At 40.0% G+C, this 26,863-nt stretch overlaps 1 protein-coding gene across 1 annotated transcript; it reads left to right on the top strand.

Annotated features, from left to right (window-relative positions):
* Positions 1 to 494: 494 nt before the first annotated feature.
* LOC140238120 (methionine--tRNA ligase, cytoplasmic-like) lies at positions 495 to 24,834 on the top strand. The gene is made up of 20 exons (XM_072318054.1): positions 495 to 547; positions 1,217 to 1,321; positions 2,581 to 2,671; positions 2,868 to 2,955; positions 4,290 to 4,409; positions 7,263 to 7,541; positions 8,106 to 8,212; positions 8,659 to 8,775; positions 9,462 to 9,665; positions 10,560 to 10,761; positions 11,184 to 11,429; positions 11,883 to 11,978; positions 13,369 to 13,486; positions 14,039 to 14,252; positions 19,575 to 19,706; positions 20,118 to 20,222; positions 20,738 to 20,921; positions 22,607 to 22,687; positions 23,113 to 23,256; positions 23,753 to 24,834. Exons 2-20 carry the CDS (start codon positions 1,219 to 1,221, stop codon positions 23,930 to 23,932), a joined length of 2,811 nt encoding a protein of 936 aa, XP_072174155.1. The 5' UTR covers positions 495 to 547; positions 1,217 to 1,218; the 3' UTR covers positions 23,933 to 24,834.
* Positions 24,835 to 26,863: the final 2,029 nt, after the last annotated feature.

Here is a 26,863-nt window from a genome sequence, read left to right as displayed (position 1 = left end):
TCTAAAGTTTTTTGTACAATCTGGGTCTGTGCAAGAAAGACTGTGGACAGCTTCAAGCTTTGGTAAACAAAAGAAGCTCTTCCGGGGTAAGCACGTGTACAACACTGCACTGCACCTGCCTTGTCACACAAAAAGTGCTGTGTGCACATACTAGTAAACGTACACACACACACACACACGCACCGAAGGAATTTTGGTAACAGTTCAAGGCTGCTATTCGCTGTTCAGTCAACCGGGAACACACGGTGGTTCGCTTGTATTTCATCATCCTTACTTCTTTCCTGGTAATCTCTCTTTTTGTTTTCTTCGTCTCCTGTATTTGCGATGATTACAGCATTCCATTCCAAAGATGTGTGGTCGTTCTTACTTGTAATTAGGAACGCGAATGTCTGTGTTTCGTTTTCGCTTGCGCTCGCTAATCGGCCCGATACTGCATGCTGCGTGCGCTCTAATTCCACCAACACAATTCAGACAGCTGTGCACCAGTGACCAGTAGTGGTGCTGTAATTTTACTCAAGTTCTCAACTCGCACGATCCGACCAGGGAGGTGTGTTTGATAGGATATCCGACAGTTGAACAAGTAATTTAACGTTAAACGTATAACAGTTAGATCTACAGGGTCATTGACTGGAAATTTATTTTAAAGACGGCTAACTGGGCTAGCTAGAGTAGAACCATCTAGAGCAGAGTAGAGTTGTATCATTTGTTTTGAACAGTCAGCGCAGCGGTTGTTGGGAACGATCAAGTGTTGAGTCTCAACTTGAGAGTTTGACAGTGTGCCTCTTTCTCTCTTTCTTAAAGCACATCTATTTCTCGAAAGTTTCCCATAGTCACAGTTTAGTACATTATCTACATGGTTCCCAGATATCGGATATTTTTTTATGAATTATGATTACTATGCAATTATCAGTCCTTAAATTGTATTTTTATTTAGAAGTTAAGAACCCTATATTGTATGATTTTCAGTTAAGAATTGGCCTCTTCTAGGCTCTAGATTGTGTTTGATACTTCCTTATGAATCTGATTTTCTTTCTTTGTCACTTTGATTATATCTTATTGTTATGTGCAGTTGAGTATATATGCTTCATAGAAAATGCACAATATAAATTCACAATTGTTATTATTAATTATTATTTCTTTTTCTCCTTTACATTCTTGACTACAATTTTTTCTGGATCACATCTCATCACATCTGTTGGCAATGTCATCTCATCAGCAATGAAGTTGTTTACTAATTTGGGAAATCAGCATACGCTGAAAGTGCTCATAACTGCTCACCGGCATGATGTTGATCTAGAGGTCGTGACAACAACCTCTTCAGGTAAGAAGAATTTGCTGAACAATGCCAAAGCAGCACTCCATACATTGTGCGCTGACAGTACAAAGACAGACTTTCACTTGCGTAGTAGCATCCAGCTGTCATTTTTGCTTTGTTCAGTAGAATTCTACATCAGTCATACTTTACTGAACTGGAATCATTTTAGGCTATGTCATTGTCACTGTTTGATACCATTGCATATTTGCATTGCATGTTTCCCACTTTTTTTTTTAAAAGGGTCCTATGGTGCAGAGATTTTTTGTTTTGTTTTGTTTTGTTTGGGGGAGGGTTCATGGCTAACTAGCCATCTAGAATAATTTTACAAAGTTTGTATTTAAAATCTAGGTGAAAATAATTTTTTGAACAATTTAATGCTAAAAAATGATGTAGGTAATATTTACCTTTTTAATTCATTAAAGAAAGAAGTAGAGATGTTTTTGTTGATCAATTACATGTACCCGGTATATATTATATTGGTGAACATCGTCTTACTACTTTACTACTTTTCACATAATGCACTCACAGTTGTGACCATTCTGTAATAGAGTAGAACCATCCATTTGGTAATCTTGGATGTAGGAATGTAGGACCTACTGGTTTTCTTGAGTAAACCTTAGTCTTTTTCAAGTCAGAGGAGAAATTGAAACTAATAAATCTCTGTGACAGTTTATATATTTCTCTCGCTTCTCCTTGCTTCAGCAAAGTTGGAAGACATACTTTTGCAAGTATGTCAAAGCCAGAAGAGACAGTAAAATATTTTCTAATATTTGATGCTATACAGACTCTGATATAAATCTGATACCAGGGTATTTGCTATTACTCGGTAGTTGATTTCTGGTGGAGACCTCTGTACGTGTTTGCTGCAAGTTGCTGACATTACCAATATTGCTAATTGAATCATACACTTTTTATTCAGGTATTGAGCCTTGACTGATCATGGTTTTAAAAGACTTTTTAATGTTTGATGAGATAAAATTTAAGGGAGAGTTAACAAAACTGAAAGAGCGAATGAAGAACCACTACTTATGCTCTCAAATTTAAAATGTTTGAATAACACAAATTCAAGAGTTCCACCATGTGAACTGCATCAATCTTGAAACCACACCCTTTCTGTCACCAATATTGCAAGCACATACAGCATGTATATCCTTGCTTTTGAATTTAGCATTGTTGATAGAGGAAGTTGGCTGGGTGTCTTATTTTTGTAATAATTTCCTTTACGGTGATTTAGTAATGTACAAACGTGTTGTTCTCATTCCAAGATTGCAAAGTTCCGTACCTGAAGAGGAATAGACTGCCCGTCCTTGAGATTTCTCCTGATGAGTTCATCTTCTCAGCCAACAACATTTGCAGGTGTGGTATACCATATATTTGTTGGATTAGACACATGTAGCCTGTCTTGATTAATTCAAAACCCATGAATATTTCCAATGTACTAATGAGCAATGTTCTCACTCATTTTTCTCTATCTTCATTTCAGTGTTTATATGCCCAATCATGACTATCTGCATAATGTGGGTACTTGTTTGGGTTTTTTTCTGGCCACCAGGTACATCAGTTCTGAGGGTTCTGTGAATGCTGGGACGTGGGATGTCAAGGTTGGAGAGTGGGTGGAATGGGAGAGCACAAGACTTCAGGTGACAATGAACTTAACACATGTGTCAAGTGGCTAATACAAATTAAACTAAAAATTTGCCCTATTCTGATATATGCATAGAACCATGTCATGTTAACAAAGCCAGTATCATTTGTAACATAATCTTATCTCTTGTAAAAGCCATAAGTGTCACAGATATTTGGTTTCAAACCCCAGCTGGTTGAGTCCTTCAATAGCTTCTAGATGCATCATATACATTTTGTATAGTAAACATAGTACTGCATTCTTCTGAAAGCAGATGTGTGAAATTATGGAATTTCTATGTATCTTTCTTGGTCATCTTCTTTTTCTCCTTCATGTTCTTCTTGTCTTCTTGGCCATCACTGTTTCTGTCTATTCTTTTCCCTTTCCTCCTCTACCTCCTCCTCTTTCTTTGAGTGTAGTGGATATAGATTTGGTAGCAATTGATTCTGATATGTAGGAGTTCTGAGTAGATTGCACTTTGAGATTTGATCGTAAATTTGATCATTTTGTAATGACTTTGTAATGAAGAGTGCTCGGGGCAAAATGTTATTGAGTTTTCTGTCTGTCTGCCCACACATGCGGCATGAGGCATAGATGTGCTAATTAGATTTTAGGCAAATATCCCTTAAAGTAATTTATATGGGCAGTCATCCTTTCCATGAAATGATGGCACTGAAAAGTAACGGCCTAAGGTCGTTGTAATTTCACTTTAAAATATTGTTTTTTGTAACCATAACTTCAGGTAGGAACATCCAATGATGATATAATTTGGTAAGAAGGATTGAAGCTGAATTACTTTGTACATGAAATGATAGGGATGCAAAAGAAAAAAAAAGTGAAGTCAAGGTCAAAGGTGACTGAAATTAAGCTAGAGGGAGTTACAGGTCAAACCTCAAAGCCAGTACTGGTTGTCAAGATTGATGAACTTGATCTCTGTTTCAGGGAAGTGTCTTATAGTTATACTTACAGAAATCAGTGATAGTGTGACAAGGTGGAGCTATCCAAACAAGTTAAAATTCATACCTGCACGAACCCGGCTATACCAGAACTCTTTTTTTTTTTTTTTTTTTTTTTTTTCCGAGGACTGTACTGGCATGGAATGTGCTCCCAATCAGCGTCCTGGCTTCCACATCAATAGAAGCCTTTAAGGGTGCACTCACATCACTCAACCACTAAATGATGTGGCATTTTTTACTTGCACCTTCTACTATAAGCGCCGTCTGTCGGCACTGCACGTGCAACTGGGTGTGACAGTCAACTTGCTTGAAGTTTTTCCTTTATCACATTCATTCTGGTGTACATTTTGATTGTGTAAATGACCAGATCCATATCTCTGTCAAACCCCTGCAGGCTGCTTTGGGCCCCTACCTCTCGGCTGTGTACAGTGGTGGCAAGAGCAACGCTGATGTACTGTCAGGTGTTCTAGGCAGACTGAACGAAGCTCTCCGCAACAAGCAGTACATCGTTGGGGTATGCATCAATTGATAGAGAATATTGCATTTCATAGATTAAAAGCCAGATTGCTCACATCCACCTCAACTGCAGTGCATTTCTCCAATCATTCATTCAGACACCAACATGTTGACACCGAGTCGACCACGCTTAGTTTATATCAGCAAACTGTAGGCTGCCCAGTGGCAGGTGGCAAGCGGCAAGTGGCAAGGGGCAAGGGGCAAGCGGCAAGTGGCAAGCGGCAAGCGGCAAGCAGCAAGGTTCAATCTTGATTTAATGACAAAAGAAAACAAGGTGAGAATCATGAATAATGTACAACCGAACAATTACTGTTAAGACACAGTAAATCATTATAACCATCTGGATGTACTCTGTATTGTATCCAGATACCCCAATGTGTTCAAACGTCATGTGTACCTTCACTATATGATTACACATGTACACTCTCTAAAGAAACCTACATCTGTATATTAGCAATCATTGTTTGCCTGAGCATGTCACTGTCTCTTATGACTCAAACTATGTACACTATGTGAATAAATCACTTGTTACATTCACAACTGTGCTGCACTTATTGTGTGACTTTAAACTGTAATGAGACTGAACTGTTGTCCCTGACCTACTTTCATACATGAGGCTTTTGCATATCCAATCACTACTCAATAACTCCTCTCACTATTTATCATCTATAACTGTAACTTAAGGCCAAGACACTCATTATATACCTCTTGACAATTAAACAACATAACTTTCATTTGTTACAACATATACAGCTTATCCTTGTGTTGACACTACGATGCTTGCTTCGTTGGAGCGAACGACTGATACCATTTAATGTGTATGCATTCAAATGCATCAACTGATTTTTCAACACAAATTTCTCACTCACACATAACCGTCTTTTTATGTACTTTGGCATCCTGTAAAAGTGGAAATTTTGCGGTGTTGAAATTTTTGCGCATTTCATGCAACCAGAAACTAGTGCAAAAATAAAAGCACACAAATATTTTTGCTTGCCACTATGTTCCTGTGCGTGATGTCTTGATTCCGCGGAATTACAAACATGCGAAAACTCTTCTTACCCGGCCAAGTGCGAAAAATTAGTCACACAAAAATATCCACTTTTACAGTATCTGATTGGGAATACTTGAAATCTGATAATTTACATCATTGGGCTATTTACAACATTAGGCTTGTTGAAAACTGAGAGAAAATACAGCTGGATGCACGACAAGAAGTCATCTTCAACGACATGTGACTGCTGGCAGTGACAAACACAACAGCCTGTACATGCAAACATTATGAAATATTAAATGGGTTAGTCAAATACCGGTTAGTGATCGGCTTAACACAGTCACATGATGGAGGCACATTCGTTATGTTCGCCCATGGGCGAACATTTTGTAATGTTTTGTAATGTTCTCCCATCGGAAATCATTTTCACGTAACAAATGACAGAAGGCCTAGGACCGCGCATTGGCTCTGCGCGAGCGAGCGATCGAGAGCGTTGTGCTGGTGGTTGACGTTGACGTATTTGACGTATTTGACTAACCCACATAATATAACAGATGATAACCTTTGTTGTCGGGAACACGTACCGAACGTTCCACCCGAAGGGTTTGAAATGCTATTTCGGGAGGCTATAAGTCCCTCAATAGAATTTCATACCCTCCTGGTGGAACATTCGGTATGTTCCCTCCCCTGCCAGTCTAGACATCTATATAACGCATCTCGGCCATCCGCTTCTGATATACATCTCTTACAGTAATGACATATTCATGTCAAATATCAATGTGACATTTGCAATAGTTCAGGAAGATTTTTTCATTGATGTGTGACTGAGTGACTTTGTTTCTAAGCAATCCAACCATACTTTTCATGGTTAGGAAACAACACTTAAAGAGCAATACTAGCCGTGGTCACATTGGCAAAACTTCTAAGATTTTAACTTCAAGAACACTTCACACAGTTTGCTCATCCATTCACACTGGCAGCCAAAACTCTCAAAGTTTCAGTTAGTCAAATTTGGGTCACTGGTGCACATGCGCAACAAAGAAGAAATCACATGTCGTCTGGCAGCTTTTGATTGTTATGTAAAGGATTCACACATGTACATCCCAATGTCCCCACACTTCAGAGGCACCACCGCGAGCAGACAGTGGAGTTGTCACAAGACAACTTTGTGAAGTTTTAGTTGTACAATGTATGTATTCAGACGGCACAAATTTTGACGAGATTTGCGGGGCTTCAGGAAATTTCCCTAGTTTCAGTGGGAAGTTTCATGAGAAGTTTTTTGGGAAGTTTGCAGTCTCACTGGCAAAACTTTGGGACTTTGGGACTTCTCAAAGTTTTGCCTTTGTGACCATGGCTACTTACAGACACGGGTTGACAGCTCTTTATTATCATGTGTTGCCTTTTGGTGAATTCATCTGTGATTTCCAGTGGAGTGTGTAAACATTGTCATTTCATCAGAGATGCATGAAATATGCGAAAATGAAATGTTTTTGTTCTTAGGACTTGCTCTGTAGTAGGCTCAGTTCTGGTATTGTTGCAACACAAAACATTAAAAATGTTTGGTGGTAGGAGGTACAGAGTAAAGATTACTCTGGTTGTACTCCTTGGCTTGCTGTACATTGTTTCAAGGTTTTGAGGAGTACGTAGGGAATGGCTTTGTGCATTGTGAAATAAACAACATACCTGTTGTTCCAACCCTCAAGTGTCTGAAACCTGTTCTATAGACAAATAAAATCTTGAAGTGTGAAATTATACCTGTTTCTGACTGGGGGAAAATCAACATCACCTCTTTTCACCAAAATTCAATGCCATCAAATTTTCTGCCCATTTTCTTCCTTTCTTTCCAACGATTTGTAGGACAATCTGACAGTTGCAGACATAGTACTTTGGGGGGCCCTATACCCAGCATTCTGCAAGACCCAAGATCTGTCGGCCAGCTATCCTGCTGTGCAGTCCTGGTTCCAGGGCCTGTCAGGCAATGAGAGCTTTCAGAAGGGCGTCACTGCCGTGACGGCTGGAAAGAAGGCAGACGCTTTCAAGGAAGCCATCTTGGCACAGCCAGTGAAGACTCTGGCTCCTGACGTAGGGGGCGACAAACCCTCAAGGGCAACTGCAGCACAGGCTCAAGAGAATCATGTAAGAAATTGTTATTTTCTCTCATATATGTCAATTGAGAAAACATTTTAGTATTCAACAGTGAAAGAAAATAAAAAGAAAAATGTTATGTTATAGTAATTGCTGGCAATTTCAAAATAAAGATTTGAAGTACTGGGTGTTGTTATTTTTGGCCTCGACTCAGACTGTACTGTTCATAATTCTTAAATAGGATGCAAGATTTACTTCCGGAGGTTATCATGCCTGATGGGGCAGATTAATTATGTATTTTTAAGTCTATTTGAATAGTACATAGTACAGCAACAATTTAGGTAGTAATATGTGTGTAAGTGGAAGCAGGTATGTTTCTTCACAGACCATCGTCTCAAGTATCTTTGTCTTTTTGTGATAATCTCGTAGCTTCACTTTTCCTTTACAAGAACATATCAATAACAATTTATCAGTTCCCTGTAGTCAAGCACAAATCCAGAGTGCATGCATGTTTTTGTCCAGTCCCCCTGTCCTGTACCATGCTATTTGACTCTGTGAATGTCCGACCGTTGGCTACAATGATGCGATGATGTCTGCCTGTCACGTGTCCTGTAGGAAGAGACCAAGGAGGAGATTCCTGCAGAGGAGATTGCCGCGGCAAAGGCCACCTTCTTGAAGGGACGGAAGGCCTTACCAAAAGTGCAGGAGCGATGCCACCCAGTGTAAGTTTATTTTATGTGGTTTTTTTTTTCTTTTTTTTTGGTCATTTAATCAGTCAGAATTCCTTGTCTGAGGTAGCCTTCCCTCTCACCTAAGTGATGAAAGCACCATAATGCTTCCTGTTCTGGCAACAAAATAAAGAAGAGGCGCCGAATCATTTTATTCAAAGATAGAAGTTGTGTCGTACAATCTAAACTATTTTACACCTGATCTCAAAATACTCTACAGCAAGTCATTATCCTGGCAAATCACGTCAGCCAGACATGTTTCTTGATAGATACTTTCATTATATTGCAAGCAAATTTAAATAGTGGAAAATGAATTTTGAGCCCTTTCCAGAACTATGTTTTACCTATGATCAGATGCAGTCTGTTTATTCCATGAATGGCACTTTAAGTGTTTGAATGCAGACCGTAAATTGTGTTTCTCTCTCTCCCTCTCTCTCTAGGCTTCCGAAGCCGAAGGCGAGGAACATCCTGATGACGAGCTCTCTACCATATGTCAACAACGTGCCTCACCTCGGCACCATCATAGGCTGTGTGCTCAGCGGGGATGTGTTCTCAAGGTATTTCCTGTCAAAAAGCTCTTCCTGTTAATACTTTTTTTTTTCTGGGGGAGGGGGGAAGTCCCACACATTACAGTCAAAGATATCCATGCCAGCCTAAGACATGAAAATACATTTTTTGCTGTTGTGTTTGAAGTTTTAGTAAGTGAAAAGTAGTACCGCGACATTTTTTCTGAAAGACACTTCAAAGCCATTGTACTTATATCAAGTATGATGCAGTTAACTTTGGACAGTGTCACCTTTGTCTCCTGTGTGGAGCATTTTCTGTCTTATGTGAGGAGGATTTTATGCCCCATAAGAATTATATTACGTATCATTATGAATAATAGTTGTGACACCATGATGTTAGTGCCAAATGATATATAAATGTGTTGCTTTGGAACTAGAAGGTCATATGAGCAACACTTGGAAAAAAGTAAAAGAGAAGACCTTAGGTCCACTTGTTACAGACAAACCAGCCATGTACAATGTGTAGACTTTCAAATTAAGTTACATGAAAGGATTCCATTATCATGGCAATGTTTCTGATACTACTTGAAACAAGATCCTGCCATTGCAATGTTTATTTACTGAACACAAACTGTTAGTTGTTTGAAAGAACTTTTCAAGTAAAATGTCTGCATTTAGTACCAAATACTGAGATGTACTTTCAAATGTATACATCATCTGCTATCGCTGTTGCCCAGATATTGTCGCTTGAGGAACTACAACTCCCTCTACATCTGTGGGACTGACGAGTATGGGACAGCCACAGAGACGAAAGCCCTGGAAGAGGGCCTCACCCCGCAGCAGATCTGTGACAAGTACTTTGCCCTCCACCGCGACATCTACCGCTGGTTCAACATCGACTTTGACCACTTTGGCAGGACGACCACGCAGCAGCAGACAAAGTGAGTTCATTCAGCATTCATGACATTGGCTGTGGGAGTAATAACACCAGTAACAAGAAGTGTAGCATCTCATTATGTGTGTTTGTGAGACAGTTTCAAGCTGATCTGTTTGCATAAAAACAGAACCAAGCAGGCAAACGGAAATAAACTTAACTGTATGATTTTTGCGGAGCTTCCATGTGGTATTCAGAGTTCCCCTTTTCGCACAATTGTTCTGTTGTTTCTCAATAGACTCTCAATGTACATAAAAACATTTTCTCCCCAGCTGATACTCCTAATGCATATGGTGTTCAGAGTAGTCATACATATCAGATGGTTGGTTTTTTTTATTTTTATTTAACCCGTTGAGGATGAGTCCTGAGTCTCGGGCAATTGTCTATGGGAACTGCCTGTTGTAGCAAAATCAGCCTGTTCTCAACAGGTTAATACACCTTGTGGACACTCTTACTTGTAAACTCTTTAAAGTACTCAAGGAGGAGATGCCTTTGTTGCTGCTTTTTATGGCAGAAAACATCCAAGGGATAAAAAAGATGTTGTCAGGACATTACACACTTCTCTCACTTTCCAAAGGCATTCAAGAGATTGATGGAATCTTGATGTGTGTTCTTTCATGAAGAAAGTCAGATTGCCACGTTGCTATATTGCTATTGCTTATATTGCACTGTATATCGAGCTATGTTACATGAATGACACTTTTTGAGTCGTTATTTGAAGGTTAGGCTGTTTGTCATTAAATGAAGCTAACTTTACCAACAATGAGTCAATCTCACATTAAAGATTGTGTGTGAGTGTTGTTGATAGTGAGATTCTTTTAAATTTAGTGCCGAAGGAAGTCTTGAATTTACAAAGCCTGCATTGTAAATTGGTGTGTCTCGTTCAAAATTTCATTCAAAGGATTGCGCAGGACATCTTCAACCGTCTCCATGCCAACGACTACCTGCTGGAGGACACCGTGGAGCAGCTGCTTTGTGAGAAGTGCAACCGTTACCTTGCCGACCGCTTCGTGGAGGGCACCTGTCCACTGTGTAACTATGACGACGCCAGGGGCGACCAATGTGACAAGTGTGGAAAGCTGATCAATGCTACAGACCTCAAGGTTGGTTTCCCTGGGAGCAGAATACTATCATGGCAACATTTTTGGGAGGCCGTTATTCTTTCGCATTGCCTGATGTTCCACATTAGTATTGCATACCAACTACCATCTGTTAGCTACTTATATGTAGTGTGAGCTGAGAAGGGGACAGGAGTGTGTCCAGTATTTATATTTTCTATACCACTTCACCGAGATTCCCAGTATTACCCTTTGTGAGATTGAAAGTCTGACCACTCATGTGCTGTATCTTTCACTGACACGTCAATGAAATACTTGACAGAACTTCAGATTTTATTTGCTATACAGGTCTCTTTGTTTTGTCCAGGATCATTTTGTGCCATTGTGATGTTCTTATTTTATACATATTTCCTGTGATACAATGCAGTGATCTTGAATTTAAAAAAAAAATTATGTTCCCATTCCAGAAACCAAAGTGCAAGATGTGTCGGGCCACACCAGTGATCAAGAGTTCCAAGCACCTGTTCCTGGACCTGCCCAAGCTGGAGCCACTCTTACATGACCACCTGCAGAAGGTCATGGCCGAAGGGACCTGGACGGCCAACGCAAAGCTGATCACCAACTCATGGATCCGCGACGGCCTCCGCCCCCGCTGCATCACCCGTGATCTGAAGTGGGGTACACCTGTCCCCCTGGAGGGCTTCAGAGACAAGGTTAGCATTGTCTTTCCGTGTGGTGTCCAACCTCCTGCTACCTTCTGTGGAAGCCCTTCACTATGCTCAGTATCTTAGTTTATCATTGCTTATTTTCATATTTCACTTCAATGCAGCATAATACAGATGATACAATTCCGTGATAGACCCGCAGTTATTCACTCACAATACTTTCCATTAAAAGAAGAGAGAAATCAAGAAGTTACAGTGTATGAATAAAACAAAATAGTCATGCTTGATATACAGAAGAATGATGATGTTAAAAGAAATAACGATTAGAATAGAGGATGGTCATATTTTTTGTACATAGCACAATGTCTCCATGTGTTAGCTTTCTAAAAGTTTATATGTATGGTTAGATGTCACTGCAGAAGTCTCAGTGAATAACCACCTTGACAATGACTATTCTTCCCATTTGTTACTTGATGATTTTCAACTGTAACTTTTCAACAGGTGTTCTATGTGTGGTTTGATGCTCCAATTGGCTATCCGTCCATCACTGCCTGCTACACTGACCAGTGGGAGAAGTGGTGGAAGAACCCAAAAGAGGTAAGAAGATTAAATTCCTCCTTAAAGGATGGTACAGTATTGGTGGAGATGAAAATTAGGCTTTTAACTTTTTGCGAGATACCAAGAAAACACTTATGAAATAGTACAGAGCATACCATTTTAAGAGGAATTCAATGTTTATTTGATGAAAATCGAGATTGGAATGACTGAAACATCCAAAAACAAAGTGAAACAAAGCGATCATCATAAAATGTGGGTCCCACACTTTATTAGAATCACTCTGGTTTGGACATCTCAGCCATTTCAAAACCAATTTTCATCAAATAAACATTGAATTCCTCATGGAATTACATGCTCTTTCATATTTCATAAGAGGTTTCTCATTATCTCACCAAAAAATGGTAGAAACCTGAAATTAGGTCTCAACCAAAACTATAGATCCCTTTAAGCGGCTCTTTGAAAGGACAAGGCAGAGACAAGAAATTATTTCCTCTACTTAGAATCACATCTGTGTTTGGCACTAATCTGTATTTAGTTTTTGCCAATGAAATCAGTGAAGGGAATCATCCTAGAGGGAAGTTATTTTATGAGCAGGTAGTACAAATCAGTAAGTGCAGTAAACTCTGAGTGAAACCAAACTGGTAGAGTAGATCTTGACTTTTTACCCGACCCCAACGTGTCTTAAAAGATATCGTTTAATTTGACACATAAAAAGATCAAAATTTCCTCCTGGTTAAGATGAATGAATGAACTCCTTCTTTCCATCAGTGAAAGGCATGGCAGCAGTCTGTAATACAAAGAAGCTGCATCAAAGTGAAAAATGATCTGTTTGTTTATTTGTTTGTTTGATTGATTTTTCCAGTTGTACTGCTGTGAGGAATGTATTATACTGTGTTGATATCATTTTTCATGGAAAATACACACTGTCCTAGTCTTTTGTTATTGCCAGTTGCAAACTTTCTCCAGCATATCTCTTTAGCGGTCAATCTTGAAAATGACCCATGTGAAGGCCAGCGGGCCTGCAGCGCGTTTTTGTTGAAGTTCTGTCAAGAATGCATGCTGTGATATTATCAGTAGTCCATTGGTATCATTTGATAACTTATGAATTTCTGTCATTAGACCAGGATGCTTATACATTTCTATGAACGTATTATCTTTCTTTCTGTGAAATTTGAGTAATAACATATTCTCTTGTTGCTCTTCAATACCTTTCAATACCAGGAATCCAGTTTGCAGGCATTAGATGTTGCTGTGTCAGGCAAGACTAGGAGTTTTTGGTTGTGAGGGACATCCTTAGGAAGGCATGCTTTCAAATTTGAGTAATCTAGTTTATCAGTCTATTGAGAGCTTCTCCTGGCATATGAACACTGTGTTACATCTGTACCTTATTTTGTTTGTTTGTTTGTTTGTTTGTTTTCCACCCTTGTAGGTGGAGCTGTATTGCTTCATGGCCAAAGACAACGTTCCCTTCCACAGCGTGGTATTCCCGTGCACACAGTTGGGCGCAAAAGACAACTACACTGTGATCAACAGCCTCATTGCAACAGGTAATACCACCACATGTAGACACCGAATAACTTGACCTAATTAAATACTTGTCATTCTCCTCATCCTGATAATATGTCTCTCTGATGGTGTCTTTTTCTTTCAATTTGGAAGTTATATCAGACATGTTTACAGTCATGTGTTTGATTTCATTTTGATAACACCTCTTACACGTTGGGGAAAGGGGGGGGGGGATCAGAAATGGATTCAAATGCTGTGTGTTATAGCCCATCAGTATCAAGATGGACAAGGAGGGACATGGACATTTACTGACATAAGAGGGCAGTATTAGGCTGAGAAGTATGGTTAAGGTGATGATAAACTCCTACCAGTATAAAAGTCAGAAATGATTGCAGAGAATGGATATTGGAGGGGCAGTGTATATTATGCTGTGCAAGAAAGAAAAAAGGAAAGAAAAAGAGAAGTTCACTGTAACTAGTATGATTATGATGATGATAATGATGGTATTTTTAGTTTTTTATTGTTATCAGAATTCTTTTTTTAATTGATATTATTGTTACATAATTTTCATTAATGTATAATCCTCCTTGCAGAATTTCTGAACTATGAAGACACAAAGTTCTCTAAGAGCAGGGGAGTCGGTGTGTTTGGGGACAACGCCCAGTCCACCGGCATCCCAGCAGACATCTGGCGCTTCTACCTGCTCTACATCCGGCCAGAGACTCAGGACAGTGCCTTCAGCTGGGCAGACCTGGTCTGGAAGAACAACAGTGAGCTGCTCAACAACCTGGGCAACTTCATCAACAGGTACATGAGGGGATGGTTAATCAAATATGGTGTGGGTGTAAATGTTGCAATGTGTGATTTTGCAGCAGTATGCATGACAAAGCAGCACTCAAAACTATTTCTGGATGGGCAAATGAGTGAAGTTTTCACAAGTGCTACAATTGAAGTTGACATTGTTACGGTCAAGTTCACACAAATGAATGCAAGGCGGTCACAGTGAATTGAAATGAACAAATCTTCCGGAGCTTTATTAGGAATTTGCTTAACAATCAGTTTCCCACCGGAATAATGATAATTGTTCAAAACATTACAGCGAAATTAACCATAACAATTGAATGTTAGATCGGATCGTTTCAACGAAAGATAATTTAAGACAGATTATGTGATACCTGGCCAGGGTTTTACCCTAACAGAACCAACGTCGGGGCTCAACTCATCTGCGACGTGACGGGGAGGCGACGCAAGACGCTATCACGTCGAGAGCGCGTCGATGCACGGGGACGTCGTCGAATCAGCGGGCGACGCTATCTCAGCTTGCAGCTCCGCAACCACGCCGGGCAGAGGGCGTTGGCCGCCAGGTCCGCGTTGCCACTCACACAGTCTCGACGCCCTGGATCGACCTCGGCGTGGCTCCCCCTAGTTGCCGTGTAGCAATCACAGGAATCACAGGTGGGCGTTGGCTCCAGACCGCCTGGTGGTTCGCCTGGCCAAGTCAACGAGAACCTATCGACGCTGTCGTCGTCGAAGGGAAACGGGCTAGAAGCAGGTTGGCATCTCCTGGATTATCCTGCTGTTTAGCACTTTAACTCAGTCCGCAGGATACTTGTCTCAGGGAGAGCAATTTCTCCCAAGACCATGGACGGGACGTTGAGAAAGTTATAACGGTCCTCTCTAACCGGAGTCTGATTGTCGACTGACACGACCAATGTATTTTTAACATGAACACTATTACATACATGGAAAATTCCGTCAGGCACGCCCAGCTTGATATATTCATAACATTAAACTCAACCTGGGTCAAGTGTGTAAGGCTGCGGTTCAAAACGACTGACTCAAAAGGAGATTACGTAACTGGTGGTGTTTATAAACATTCGCGATCGTGCACGTGTGATCGCATACACATGATCATAAAGCATGAAGATCTCATTGTTAAGTGATTACATGGGCAAATTCGTAACACCCCCACCCCTAAGAGAGAAAATATTGCTCTGAAGTAATATTTTCGTTGCTATAAAATAATATTTTCGTTATATCAGAACACAAACCGGTAACAAATAACAAACATCGGCTATTTCTGAACTTCTTAGGGTATCCACTCACTATATAAGGCAACTACTCACAGAATGGCTCAAATGCACAGAGAATACACATTATTTAACCAGTTCAGATTATGATAACGCGGGAACATTATCGCATGTGTTTCACAACATCATCTCTTCGCTTTGCTATAAGTTTGGCATTCTGTCTGTATTGTGACAGACCTGTACTACAATCTTCTTTCATGTTTGCACATAATGTTCTTACACAAATACCGGCGAAAATTTGGGGGAGTAATTACTGTAAATGTTTCCTGTTAAAAGGATACACCATAACATTTCAAAAGGAGCCATTTTATGTCTCACTTGCAAAATACTTTTATTAATATCATAGCTTTTACAAAAACTAACGTTTGAACATTGTTTGTCCATTCTTTCAAATTCATTTCAATCCTTCCAGCTTAAAATTTGACACAACTACAATACATTTCACATGATTTCAATTATCCCTTCTTCTTTGTTTTTTTTTTCACTCACAAAAGGAGAAAGTGGCGGGAAAGAAACTAACCGTGTGTCTAAAACTTGAAACGTTTACACACAAAATTAACATTCCCTTTCCTACTTTTTGCTTTAACGAAAAACTACACTCCTGCTTGAGTTTTCCTAGTGCCAACGTGACCTTCCATGGGATTTTCCTGAGCTACTCTCAGTACAATGTATCTCCCTACGATAGTACACTGGCAACACTATTTGCTATACCACTGACCAGCTTACACTAGCCGGTGTATCAGGGGGGCCGCCCCTTCCTCATCAACACACCGGATCTCCTGTGGAAGCACTCCGGCATACTAGCAGCTTCAATCTCGGAAACAGCAGTAAGAAGCAGACGTTCGAGTGTTGGATCTTTTGGCTGCGCTGCAATCAGGGAAGAACGACAAAACTTGTCCTCATTAGACTGAGCAGGAACATCATCTAAGTTAGCAAAAAAAGGTTCTGCCAACTGAACAGAGTCATCCACAGACTCAAAATCATCTGCCTCGTCATGCTTCACCTGACCGGATTGTGACCTTGTCACCACACAAGCAGGAAATATACCCGGGAATTCTTCAAGCAACTTTTCAGTTTCATGGTCAACTACCGGATCACTTGACACAATTGGTGAGACTGAGACCTTTTTCCCAGCCAAATCGTTCCCCATCAACAAATCAGCCCCATCCATGGGCAGACAGGGAACCACACCAACCATAACTACTCCAGTGACTAAGTCACTCTTCAAGTGAATCCTATACAAAGGTACAGAAACGTAGGTTCCACCAATACCCTGTATCAGTGCACTAGCACAAGATGAACCATCAGCAGGCAATTTATTCACATCACCTACAAGGAGAGACTGTGCTGCTCCGGTGTCCCGCAGGATTCTCACCGACTGCACTGCCCCGTCATCAGACTGCCAAGAAACCATACCCTTTGACATGAAGCCATGGTAACACTCAGACATGTTATCTACACTTCCAGGGTTAATATTTCTATACACTATTTCAAGACGGTCAAGCACAAAAATAGCAGCACAAGTTCGTTCTCCTAAAACTGCAAGTACGGGTTTAGCACCCTGCTTTTTACTATCCCGTTGTAGCTTCCAACATTGTGTCTTAACCTGAACCTTCTTGGAACAATAGTGACATGCCACCTCTTTCAATTCAGCCCTTCTCAACTGTTTAATCTTTGGCAGAAAAATATCACCGTCCAAAAAAATCCTACTGAAAATTCCCTAGACATTGTTCAGTCTACTCAACAATTAACACAGCAATGATAGCTTGACTGCAAACTTTGCAACAGTAGAACAGAAGCACAAAACAAGCCTATTTAGACTTAATTTGAACAATATAATACACTGTATAAGGCTTGCGAAATTCGCCTCCCGGACAAGCCCCCACTTTGTTACGGTCAAGTTCACACAAATGAATGCAAGGCGGTCACAGTGAATTGAAATGAACAAATCTTCCGGAGCTTTATTAGGAATTTGCTTAACAATCAGTTTCCCACCGGAATAATGATAATTGTTCAAAACATTACAGCGAAATTAACCATAACAATTGAATGTTAGATCGGATCGTTTCAACGAAAGATAATTTAAGACAGATTATGTGATACCTGGCCAGGGTTTTACCCTAACAGAACCAACGTCGGGGCTCAACTCATCTGCGACGTGACGGGGAGGCGACGCAAGACGCTATCACGTCGAGAGCGCGTCGATGCACGGGGACGTCGTCGAATCAGCGGGCGACGCTATCTCAGCTTGCAGCTCCGCAACCACGCCGGGCAGAGGGCGTTGGCCGCCAGGTCCGCGTTGCCACTCACACAGTCTCGACGCCCTGGATCGACCTCGGCGTGGCTCCCCCTAGTTGCCGTGTAGCAATCACAGGAATCACAGGTGGGCGTTGGCTCCAGACCGCCTGGTGGTTCGCCTGGCCAAGTCAACGAGAACCTATCGACGCTGTCGTCGTCGAAGGGAAACGGGCTAGAAGCAGGTTGGCATCTCCTGGATTATCCTGCTGTTTAGCACTTTAACTCAGTCCGCAGGATACTTGTCTCAGGGAGAGCAATTTCTCCCAAGACCATGGACGGGACGTTGAGAAAGTTATAACGGTCCTCTCTAACCGGAGTCTGATTGTCGACTGACACGACCAATGTATTTTTAACATGAACACTATTACATACATGGAAAATTCCGTCAGGCACGCCCAGCTTAATATATTCATAACATTAAACTCAACCTGGGTCAAGTGTGTAAGGCTGCGGTTCAAAACGACTGACTCAAAAGGAGATTACGTAACTGGTGGTGTTTATAAACATTCGCGATCGTGCACGTGTGATCGCATACACATGATCATAAAGCATGAAGATCTCATTGTTAAGTGATTACATGGGCAAATTCGTAACAACATGGTAGAAGTTCCTTTTGAGTTCAAACTTCCATCATCCATCCTGGTGACATGGTTTTAAAATGCTAAGTTGTGAATTGTAAATACTTTGCAGCTCGGAAATTTTGGTGCATTTGTGGGATGTGATAGCTGTATAAACATTAAAATTCATATTAGTCATATATATTTTTTTTTATCCTGTGAATTTTTATTGGCACCGATGTGTGTCAACAATGAAATGAACAGCATTTGAAATTTGTTTGAAGTGATCTACCATGAAAATTGTCACTTTTTTGCTACATGCTAGCTTCCTTTCACTACCGGTGGTCCATATTTCATGGTTATGTAATCTGTGGCCATGAGTTTAACTTAAAACAACGACAAAAATATTTTAGTCGGACAACAGTCAATTTCTTGCATTGTGCCAAAGAGCCATTCATGGCAGATGATAAAATAGGGAATGATGTTGATAGTTTGATGTGAAGTGCATGACATGCAAACCATACATTTGCACTGGCTACTGCACACCAGAAGTTCTGAAAGTGCCATGTCATCTGATCAAACAGTTCGCAATCAGGAGTGTTTTGTCTCTACTAGCACTAGCAAGAATTTTATTCTACATTGGTGTATAGGGGCAGCTGTCTTTGTGGTGCAAAAAAAAAAAAGAAAGAAAAAAAGTGATGTCTTTGAATCTACTTGTGACTCATACTTACCGGGTATTGTGATTTTTCAAAGAAAAGTACTGTGTATTCCTTTTTTGTGTGTGATTTTATTGTTTGAATGATTTTTTTTTGTCAACAGACATACAGTTGTGTAGGACATTATCTACATGTACATGTCAAAGCATTGCCTCCTGTAAAACATGAATGCAAATGATAATATTGTCTCCAGAGAAGAAAATCACTGATCAAGCATCTTGAAAATGGTTAAGATACAAAATTTGTACTTCCTTCTCATTTTGTTGCAGTTTTGAAATTACAAATTTAGCTACTTGCACAATTGTCCAGACATGTGAAATATAAATGGCATATACTGTACAGTAAAAGTATATTTGTATTATTCAGCTTGTTGCTGATTGGTATTTGCTAGTGGTAGTTGTATATAACTTTTGCAAGTGAAGTGTTCATGATGACGACAACAATGTCTCATTTTTCTTTGTGTTTCAGAGCGCTGATGTTTTTGGAGAAGAATTTCGACAGCAGGATACCAGAGCTGAAGCTGGAGGGCGAAGACGAGCGACTCATAGCGGAAGTCAATCGTGAGCTCAAGTGCTACGTGGCTCTGTTGGAGAGAGTGAAGTAAGGGTCAAAGGGCAAAAGGCAAAGGTCAAATGCTGTCATTGATAGACATTGATACATGGTTTGTTTCATTTTTTTTTTCTACACACTGACCATGGAAATGATCATAGAAACTTCCAGTAGAGGAATATAGTTTTCAAATATTGGCTTTGAAAATAGAATGCGATCAAGCATGAATTAGCTGTAACAAAGGATTTAAATGTAATGAATCTAATCCATTAAACTTTGTGACATGCTGCAAAAAAACTGAAGTGTCATATTTCAAACCATCCTAGATTCTCAATTTCAGACAGAAGATAGATGCCAAACTTTCTGAGTTTCAAACAAACCATGCAAAGTTGTTATTTCTTATTACAAATATTTTTTGCAAGATTGATTTCAAAGACTGAATTTATCTCTTCTTGATTTCAGGATTCGAGACGCTCTGAAGCACATCCTCAACATTTCCCGTCTGGGTAACCAACACATCCAAGCCAACAAGCCATGGGTGCTTGTGAAAGGAAATCCCCAGGAAAAGTAAGTTCAATTCATTAAGAATTAATGAACAAATACAAATGTGAAAAGTATGCAGTGATATACATATATTTATTAGGAAATCAATACATTTCAAATTGGAAATATAATGAGTATATACATGCAATGTGAGTATAGAAATGTAATGATGAAAGCATGTCTAAGAAAAATATGCATAATAAATGTATGTATTGAATAGTTACAAGTTAATGAATAAATAATACTGTGCATGGGATAAAATTTTGACAAAGTAATCCAATAACTTTATAAGTTGTTTTTCTTCTTTTTTTTCAAAGTACATTATCTGTATCTACCCCATAGGCAAACTTGTGTCCTAATGAACAGATATTATATGGGTCATTGAGTTTAAAATCAAGGAGGCTGTTTAGCAGTACATTGCCAAGTTCTGGAATTAGAGGAAATGAGTTTGTCGAGCGTGGAATCAGGAATTAAGTGTGAATGCTCCTAGAGCTTAAACCCATGCATCATCTCTACGCCCTCTCCCACCTCCTGTGTAGACTGCGAGCAGGCAGCGTGATCAGCCTGGCAGCCAACATCTCCTGCCTCCTGTCCGTCATGCTGCAGCCCTACATGCCCGACACCAGCCGCATCATCCAGGACCAGCTCCAGGCCCCGCCCGAGGTCAACGTCCTGACGGAGGAGTTCGTCTGCTGCCTGGAGAAGGGTCACCGGATTGGCAAGGTGAGAAACAGGGGGCGAAGATTTGTTTAAACGTCCTGGGAGCGTGGGAAAACATGTGGTCTGATTCAATCAGTCTTCATTCGTTGCCCACTGGGGTTCATTAGAAAACCACAAATGGTGCCCGTCAGCTGCGTGTCGGGGAATATGTGCATTAAAGCACACACTCGTCGGTAATGGTTGACTACAGTCAAGATTCTATGGCTGTGTGTGTACCTACATAGAGGTCAGTGATACAGCTGCACACGATTTGTTACGGGAATTCTCGAATAAATCCAAACCAGGGCCACTTTCCCGCTCCGTGAATCCCCTTGCTACGGGGGCTTTAACCCATGGAGGACGAGTTGATTTTGCTTTAACACATTATTTCCCATAGACACCTGCTGGAGTATACTCAGAATTGGTCTTCAATAGCTTAAAGGTCCTGTTTACCTTTGGGATCAGTGATTTAAAAATGTTCAAGATGTCACCTTTGATGCATACTATGTGTAGTGCAGTTATGTCACAAAACATCCTACCATATAAAATGTTTGCAATAAAGCCTAAAATATAAGGAGATATCAGTATTTTTCTCATTAAACCATAACTGTAGACGGTTAAGTCTGGAAACATTTTCATTATAACTATTGTTCACATTTTGTATATTTTACAAGTACTTAACATCGATTATACTGGTTCCAATATTTACTTTGGTTGTTTCTATCACTAACTCACATTTTAGAACTATTTTGAAGGACTGATTGTGGGGTTTTGTTTGATTTTAAAATGATAAATTATGCCTTTAATAACCCCAACCTCCTAAAGAAGGCATGGGGATGTTTGTCATCATTTACCATGTGGTAACTTTGTATTTGCTTACACAAACAGAAGTCTTTGATAGATTTCACTCTCCGGCAGTTCTGTAATTGAGCCATGAAAATTTATCCATACAGAATGAATCTGGATTGTTCAGACATGAGCCTTATCCATGATAGTGTCAACTTTCAGTGCCTAGCAGCAATTACCGGTACAGGCAATTGAGCAGGATAATGCTGATTATAGAATGGGTAGCGAGAATCCTGCAATCTGATTGGTCGAGAGCTATGTGTTCATTTTTACTGGCTGCACGCTGAGTCACAGTGGTAAACATGTTATCGCGCACTTAGCAAGAGTACGCGTACTTGTAACAAAGGTTCGCGCACTAAAGCAAGCGTTCGCGCACTCAGCTTGGCCATGCATCCAGTAAAAACTTATGCATGGCTGGCCATGCATCCAGTAAAAACGGTAAGTACGGGTATGCATGCCCTTTACGGAAAGCCAAAAGGAAATGCATCCAGTAATTTTGTCATCGGGTAACACGATAGAAAACTGGGTTTTTGACAAGAAAATTACCCATTCTATAAATCAAATGACGCACATGTCTTTTCGTGCGTCAGTCGGAATATAGTGTGCATGCGGTAACTATGGAATTTAGCCTAAACCCACTCGGCTTCGCCTCGTGGGTTAAGCATTCCATAGTTACCTTATGCACACAATTCCGACTGACGCACTCAGACCTGTGCGTCATTTGTATACTGTCTTAAATGAAGCCTCTCAAATTCGATAATGATTTCCATTGAAGATTTCCTTGACTAAATGACACTGAAGATGACTTTTCAGATACAATTTCTATCATCATATATATGTAATTGAATGATGTTTTATCACAGCCCAAGCCTCTGTTCTCCAAGATCGAGGTCGAACAAGCCGAGGAATTCAAGAAACGATTTGCTGGAAAGCAGACAAAATCAGTGAGTGCATCTGTCTTTCTTCTGGTTTTATTCTTTGAGTGGGAAAATGGCTGTGCAGTTGTGCAGTTTTTGATCAGCTGCGCATCATGTACTTCACTTTGTGAAGAGTGTAGTATGTTCTGAATTTACTGGAATTTTTGTGTGTGTGTGTACAATAGCTGTTTGTAATGTGAAAGGTGTATAGGGGGCTGTATGTTAGTAGCAACCTATTGGTAACATGTAAAAGTTATCTTAAAATTGCAGCCAGCCAACCACATAGCAGAGGTTCTGATATTCATTTTATTATTATTCATAACATGTTAATGATGCCAGCTATTATCCCTTATAAAAAAAAAGTAGAAAACTAAAACAAAGATGAATAAGGGTTAATGATCTGAATTTTGTGTTCAGTGGCGCTAACTTCATTTCCATGCTGATCTCACAAGGAGGCAAGTGCTGCCAAGCCAAACCCTCCAGCACAGGGAACAGTTACAGCCGCCACACCAGCAACTGGCAGTAACACAGCAACAGCGGCTGGTCCCGCAACACCACAGGAGGTGGAGAGACTGACAGGGGAGGTTAATAAGCAGGTAGGACAAAATCATCGCTGGCACGGCAACCCATTTATGAGATGCATGTAGCCCAGTGCCTATGTGAGAATGTGTTGTAGCAACAGGCTCTTGCATAGAAATGTCTGATGTTTCTGTCTAGTTTCTGCTTCAGTGTATTTAACATTGCCAAGAAATGGATTTCCTCAGTATCTAGAGGCACAGTGCTGGCCAAATTTCCCAAGATGTCTGCACTCCATTGAAGGGGAATGAAAATCTTTTCTTTATTTAACCAGATGACTGATTAATGGTTAATTTTGTACATTGTTGATGTGTGCATAATAATTGATGAGATTCTAGGCTATTTTGCATTTTCTTCTGGTTGAAAGACATTGTGTTTTGGGTTTACCATTTTTTTTTTAGTCCTCCTACAAGCTCTATTTCCTCTGAACAGTGACCTTTGACCCAGGACAGATGGGATGAGTTTCTATGTATCAATATTGAAATTAGATGCAATCTTTCTTTCTGACACCCCCAGGGGGACAAGGTACGCAAGCTGAAGGCTGAAAAGTCAGAGAAGGCCGTGATCGATGCGGAGGTGAAGATTCTCTTGGACCTCAAGAAGCAGCTCTCCCTTGCCCTCGGCCAGGATCCCAACGACCCCGCCCAGCAGGGGAAGCAGAAGGGGAAGAGCAAGAAGAAAGGTGGCAAGAAGTAGGAAAGTGGGAGGACGTAGGCACAGGCCTTTGTGAGAGTCACGGTAGTCCAGATTTTGATACAAAGTTTGATTCAGATCACGATTTTAATGAACACCATGATTCCGATTCCAGCCACCGGCTGCTGAACACTGGCTGACCAGCAGCCCAAGGCTGCAATCATGGTTTTAATCAAAACACGAACGAGAGTCCTGTTTGCATTCACAATGAAAGATGAAATCAAGCTTTGATTCATGAGTGCATCAGTGATTTTTTTTTTTCCACGTCCTGTCACTTCAGGACTAGAGCTCAATCTTCCAAGTGACGCATCTCTGCCTTCACAAAAAGTTTCATGAAGTGTGTTTTCTTGCTAAAATTGAGTGTCATTTGTAGGTCTGCCTGTGTTACATGTGGTGTATCAGTCTATCAATGCAAATATCAAAATTGCAGAAAATGCTCCTCTCTCAGGTAAGGTGTAAAATGACATATATATTAACGTTATGTTATTATTTAATTTCTGCAAAAGTTTGTAAATTAACACTGGAATCTGTTTGCCTCAAGAGTGTGCTTAGGTGTAATTTGTAAGGACACAAAGCCTATATGGCCAAGATTGTGTTTTTTAGCTGTTGTTTTCCTTGGGTCTGAGGTTGTGATACTGGAGGCGGCAATACTGCTGCACAGCATCCAAACTTTCGGCCCATGACAATGGATAACTGGGGCACTGCTAAGAAACACCGATATGAGTATATGTTTTTTGTATGTTTATTTTTAATTGCACAGAAACATATTTTGTGTCATTTATGTGTGTTGATGACATTTGCATCGAAAAATCAGGTATGATATTGAAGGCTTTTATGTTGATATGATCAAATATAAGAACATATCTCTTAATTTCTATTTGTTATGTGGTGTATTTATACAAGATGGATTATGTTATGTATTATACCTGGATAGAATAGAACAAACCAAGAAGATGTTGATACATTAAAAAAATGTGTGATTTCATGTATCAAAAGGCATACTTCTCTGCTGCCATACTTCTTTTAGCTCTGAATAGATCATTTCCAAAGTAATGCATTTAAGTTTTTCCATGACTCCCCCATAGTGGCACAGCAACAATTGATCATGTAATTACAAATGATGTTGTGTGTATCAACCTTGTCATTATTTTTGCTAACATTCAACAAAGGGTAAGGAACAGATTCTAGTCAGTTATGAAACTGACCTGTAGTAGTATCTACCCATAGGGGTATGTGTTCTCTTGGCAGTGACTTTTGGCTGAGTAGGAGTGATTAGATATCACTTAACAGTAGAGACAGAGAGAGGAATATGTTTGGAGGATGCTGAGATTCTTTGGACATCTTCAGGTGGCCCGATCAGGCAACTAATATTCAAAGTAGATTATTTTATTTTCTTTTAGTTAGGTCAGATACATTTCTTTTGCAGGGCTCCAGAATTTCAGATTAGATTCTAGTGGCCCCAGATAAAGGAGAAATTTTAGTCCCGAGCCGTGCTGTAACCTATGTATTTGTAATTGAAAGCGTGTTATCTAGTACTCTATTCACTTCTCCTCAGCAAACTTTACTCATGGCAGCTGTGTCATGTTCGTCTGCACTGTGAATGAAAAGTTCTGAGAATATGATGTACAACTGTATGTTTGTATTCAAAGTAAGAATCTATTGTACTATGCAGTACAATTGTAGTGTATACAGGATGAACAGAACATATGTACAATTGTGGGATCTCGCAAAGTAATCGATCGAAAAGGGTCGTGCCAGAAGTTGTCTCACCCTGCTGAGATTGTTATCTTTTCCAGGCCAGAATTTTATAGACTGCTGCCTTATTTTCCAGTCTCCATCAATAGAATGTTATCAACAAGAGCATTGGAGAAAACAAAGTGTAGGAATGGACAAATCTTTTCCCATATTCTTTTTTGGAAAATATGGTCATATTTATGCAAACATGTGAGCCAGGTGAATCGGGTTCGATGAAAGTGAAGTTGCTGTACTCCAGCACACTCAACATTTATGAATTCAACACGGCAAAATTTATATCGGTTCTCAATGTACATGCATGAATGTCTCTGTGTGTATAAGTGTGTGTGTGTGTGTGTGTGTGTGTGTTTACTCTGTAATGGAAATCCTGGCAATGCTGCCATATTCATTGTTTTTGCTTACACAATACATATCGTCATACTCGTTATGAAAAATATTGGGATTGTGTGGCTCCTATGTGCGAATTTTGTATGCACATCGACAACTAGAAAATGTGCACAGAATTCAGACCTTTGCCGGTGCAGCTCATTTCCCTCCAGATGTATTGCATTTAATACAACATTTATGTATGTCATATTGAAGGAATAGCAACATGGAAGTTTAGTACTCAACTTATGCAGTTTGTCATTAAATAACCAGATCTATTTGGACCAAATTTTTTGATGTCGGTTAGAACTCATTATGGGGTTGCCCCATTTTTCTTCACCAAGTTGTTATGTGCACTCTTTGAAGAGTTATGTATTGGAAGTGTTGATAAGTGCCCCTATAGAGATTCATGCAAGAAATAGAAAGAGTGCCAAGTCTCAATATGAAGTGATTCTGTGCACATCATGCAGCGTGATCCACCATTTATATGAAGATAATCAAAACTCCCCCCAATGCTTTGCGTGCAGTGCTTTTAGTTCAATGTAAAGTGTTAGTAGATTTGGAGCAGTTTTCTAAAATGAATTTTCCTATTGCAACTGGATAACATTGACGATTTGGGGCTTTGTTTCCTTTTTTTCTTTTTTTTTTTTCATTGAGATGTGAACCTTCTCTCTTGTTTCACATTAGTTTGTGTGGAAAATCTGTGTGATAAGAATTTTGTTGTTGTTGGTGTCTATCCTAGAGTACAGTGTAATGGACCTGGTGTTCAGTGATGGCAATGTGGCCCTGTCTCAAAAAAATTCTCATAAAATT

The sequence above is a fragment of the Diadema setosum genome, chromosome 14, assembly GCF_964275005.1.
Source record: "Diadema setosum chromosome 14, eeDiaSeto1, whole genome shotgun sequence".
NCBI lineage: Eukaryota > Metazoa > Echinodermata > Echinoidea > Diadematoida > Diadematidae > Diadema > Diadema setosum.
The sequence above is the reverse complement of the archived record's forward strand: the minus strand, read 5'-3'. Positions and strand labels throughout refer to the sequence as shown.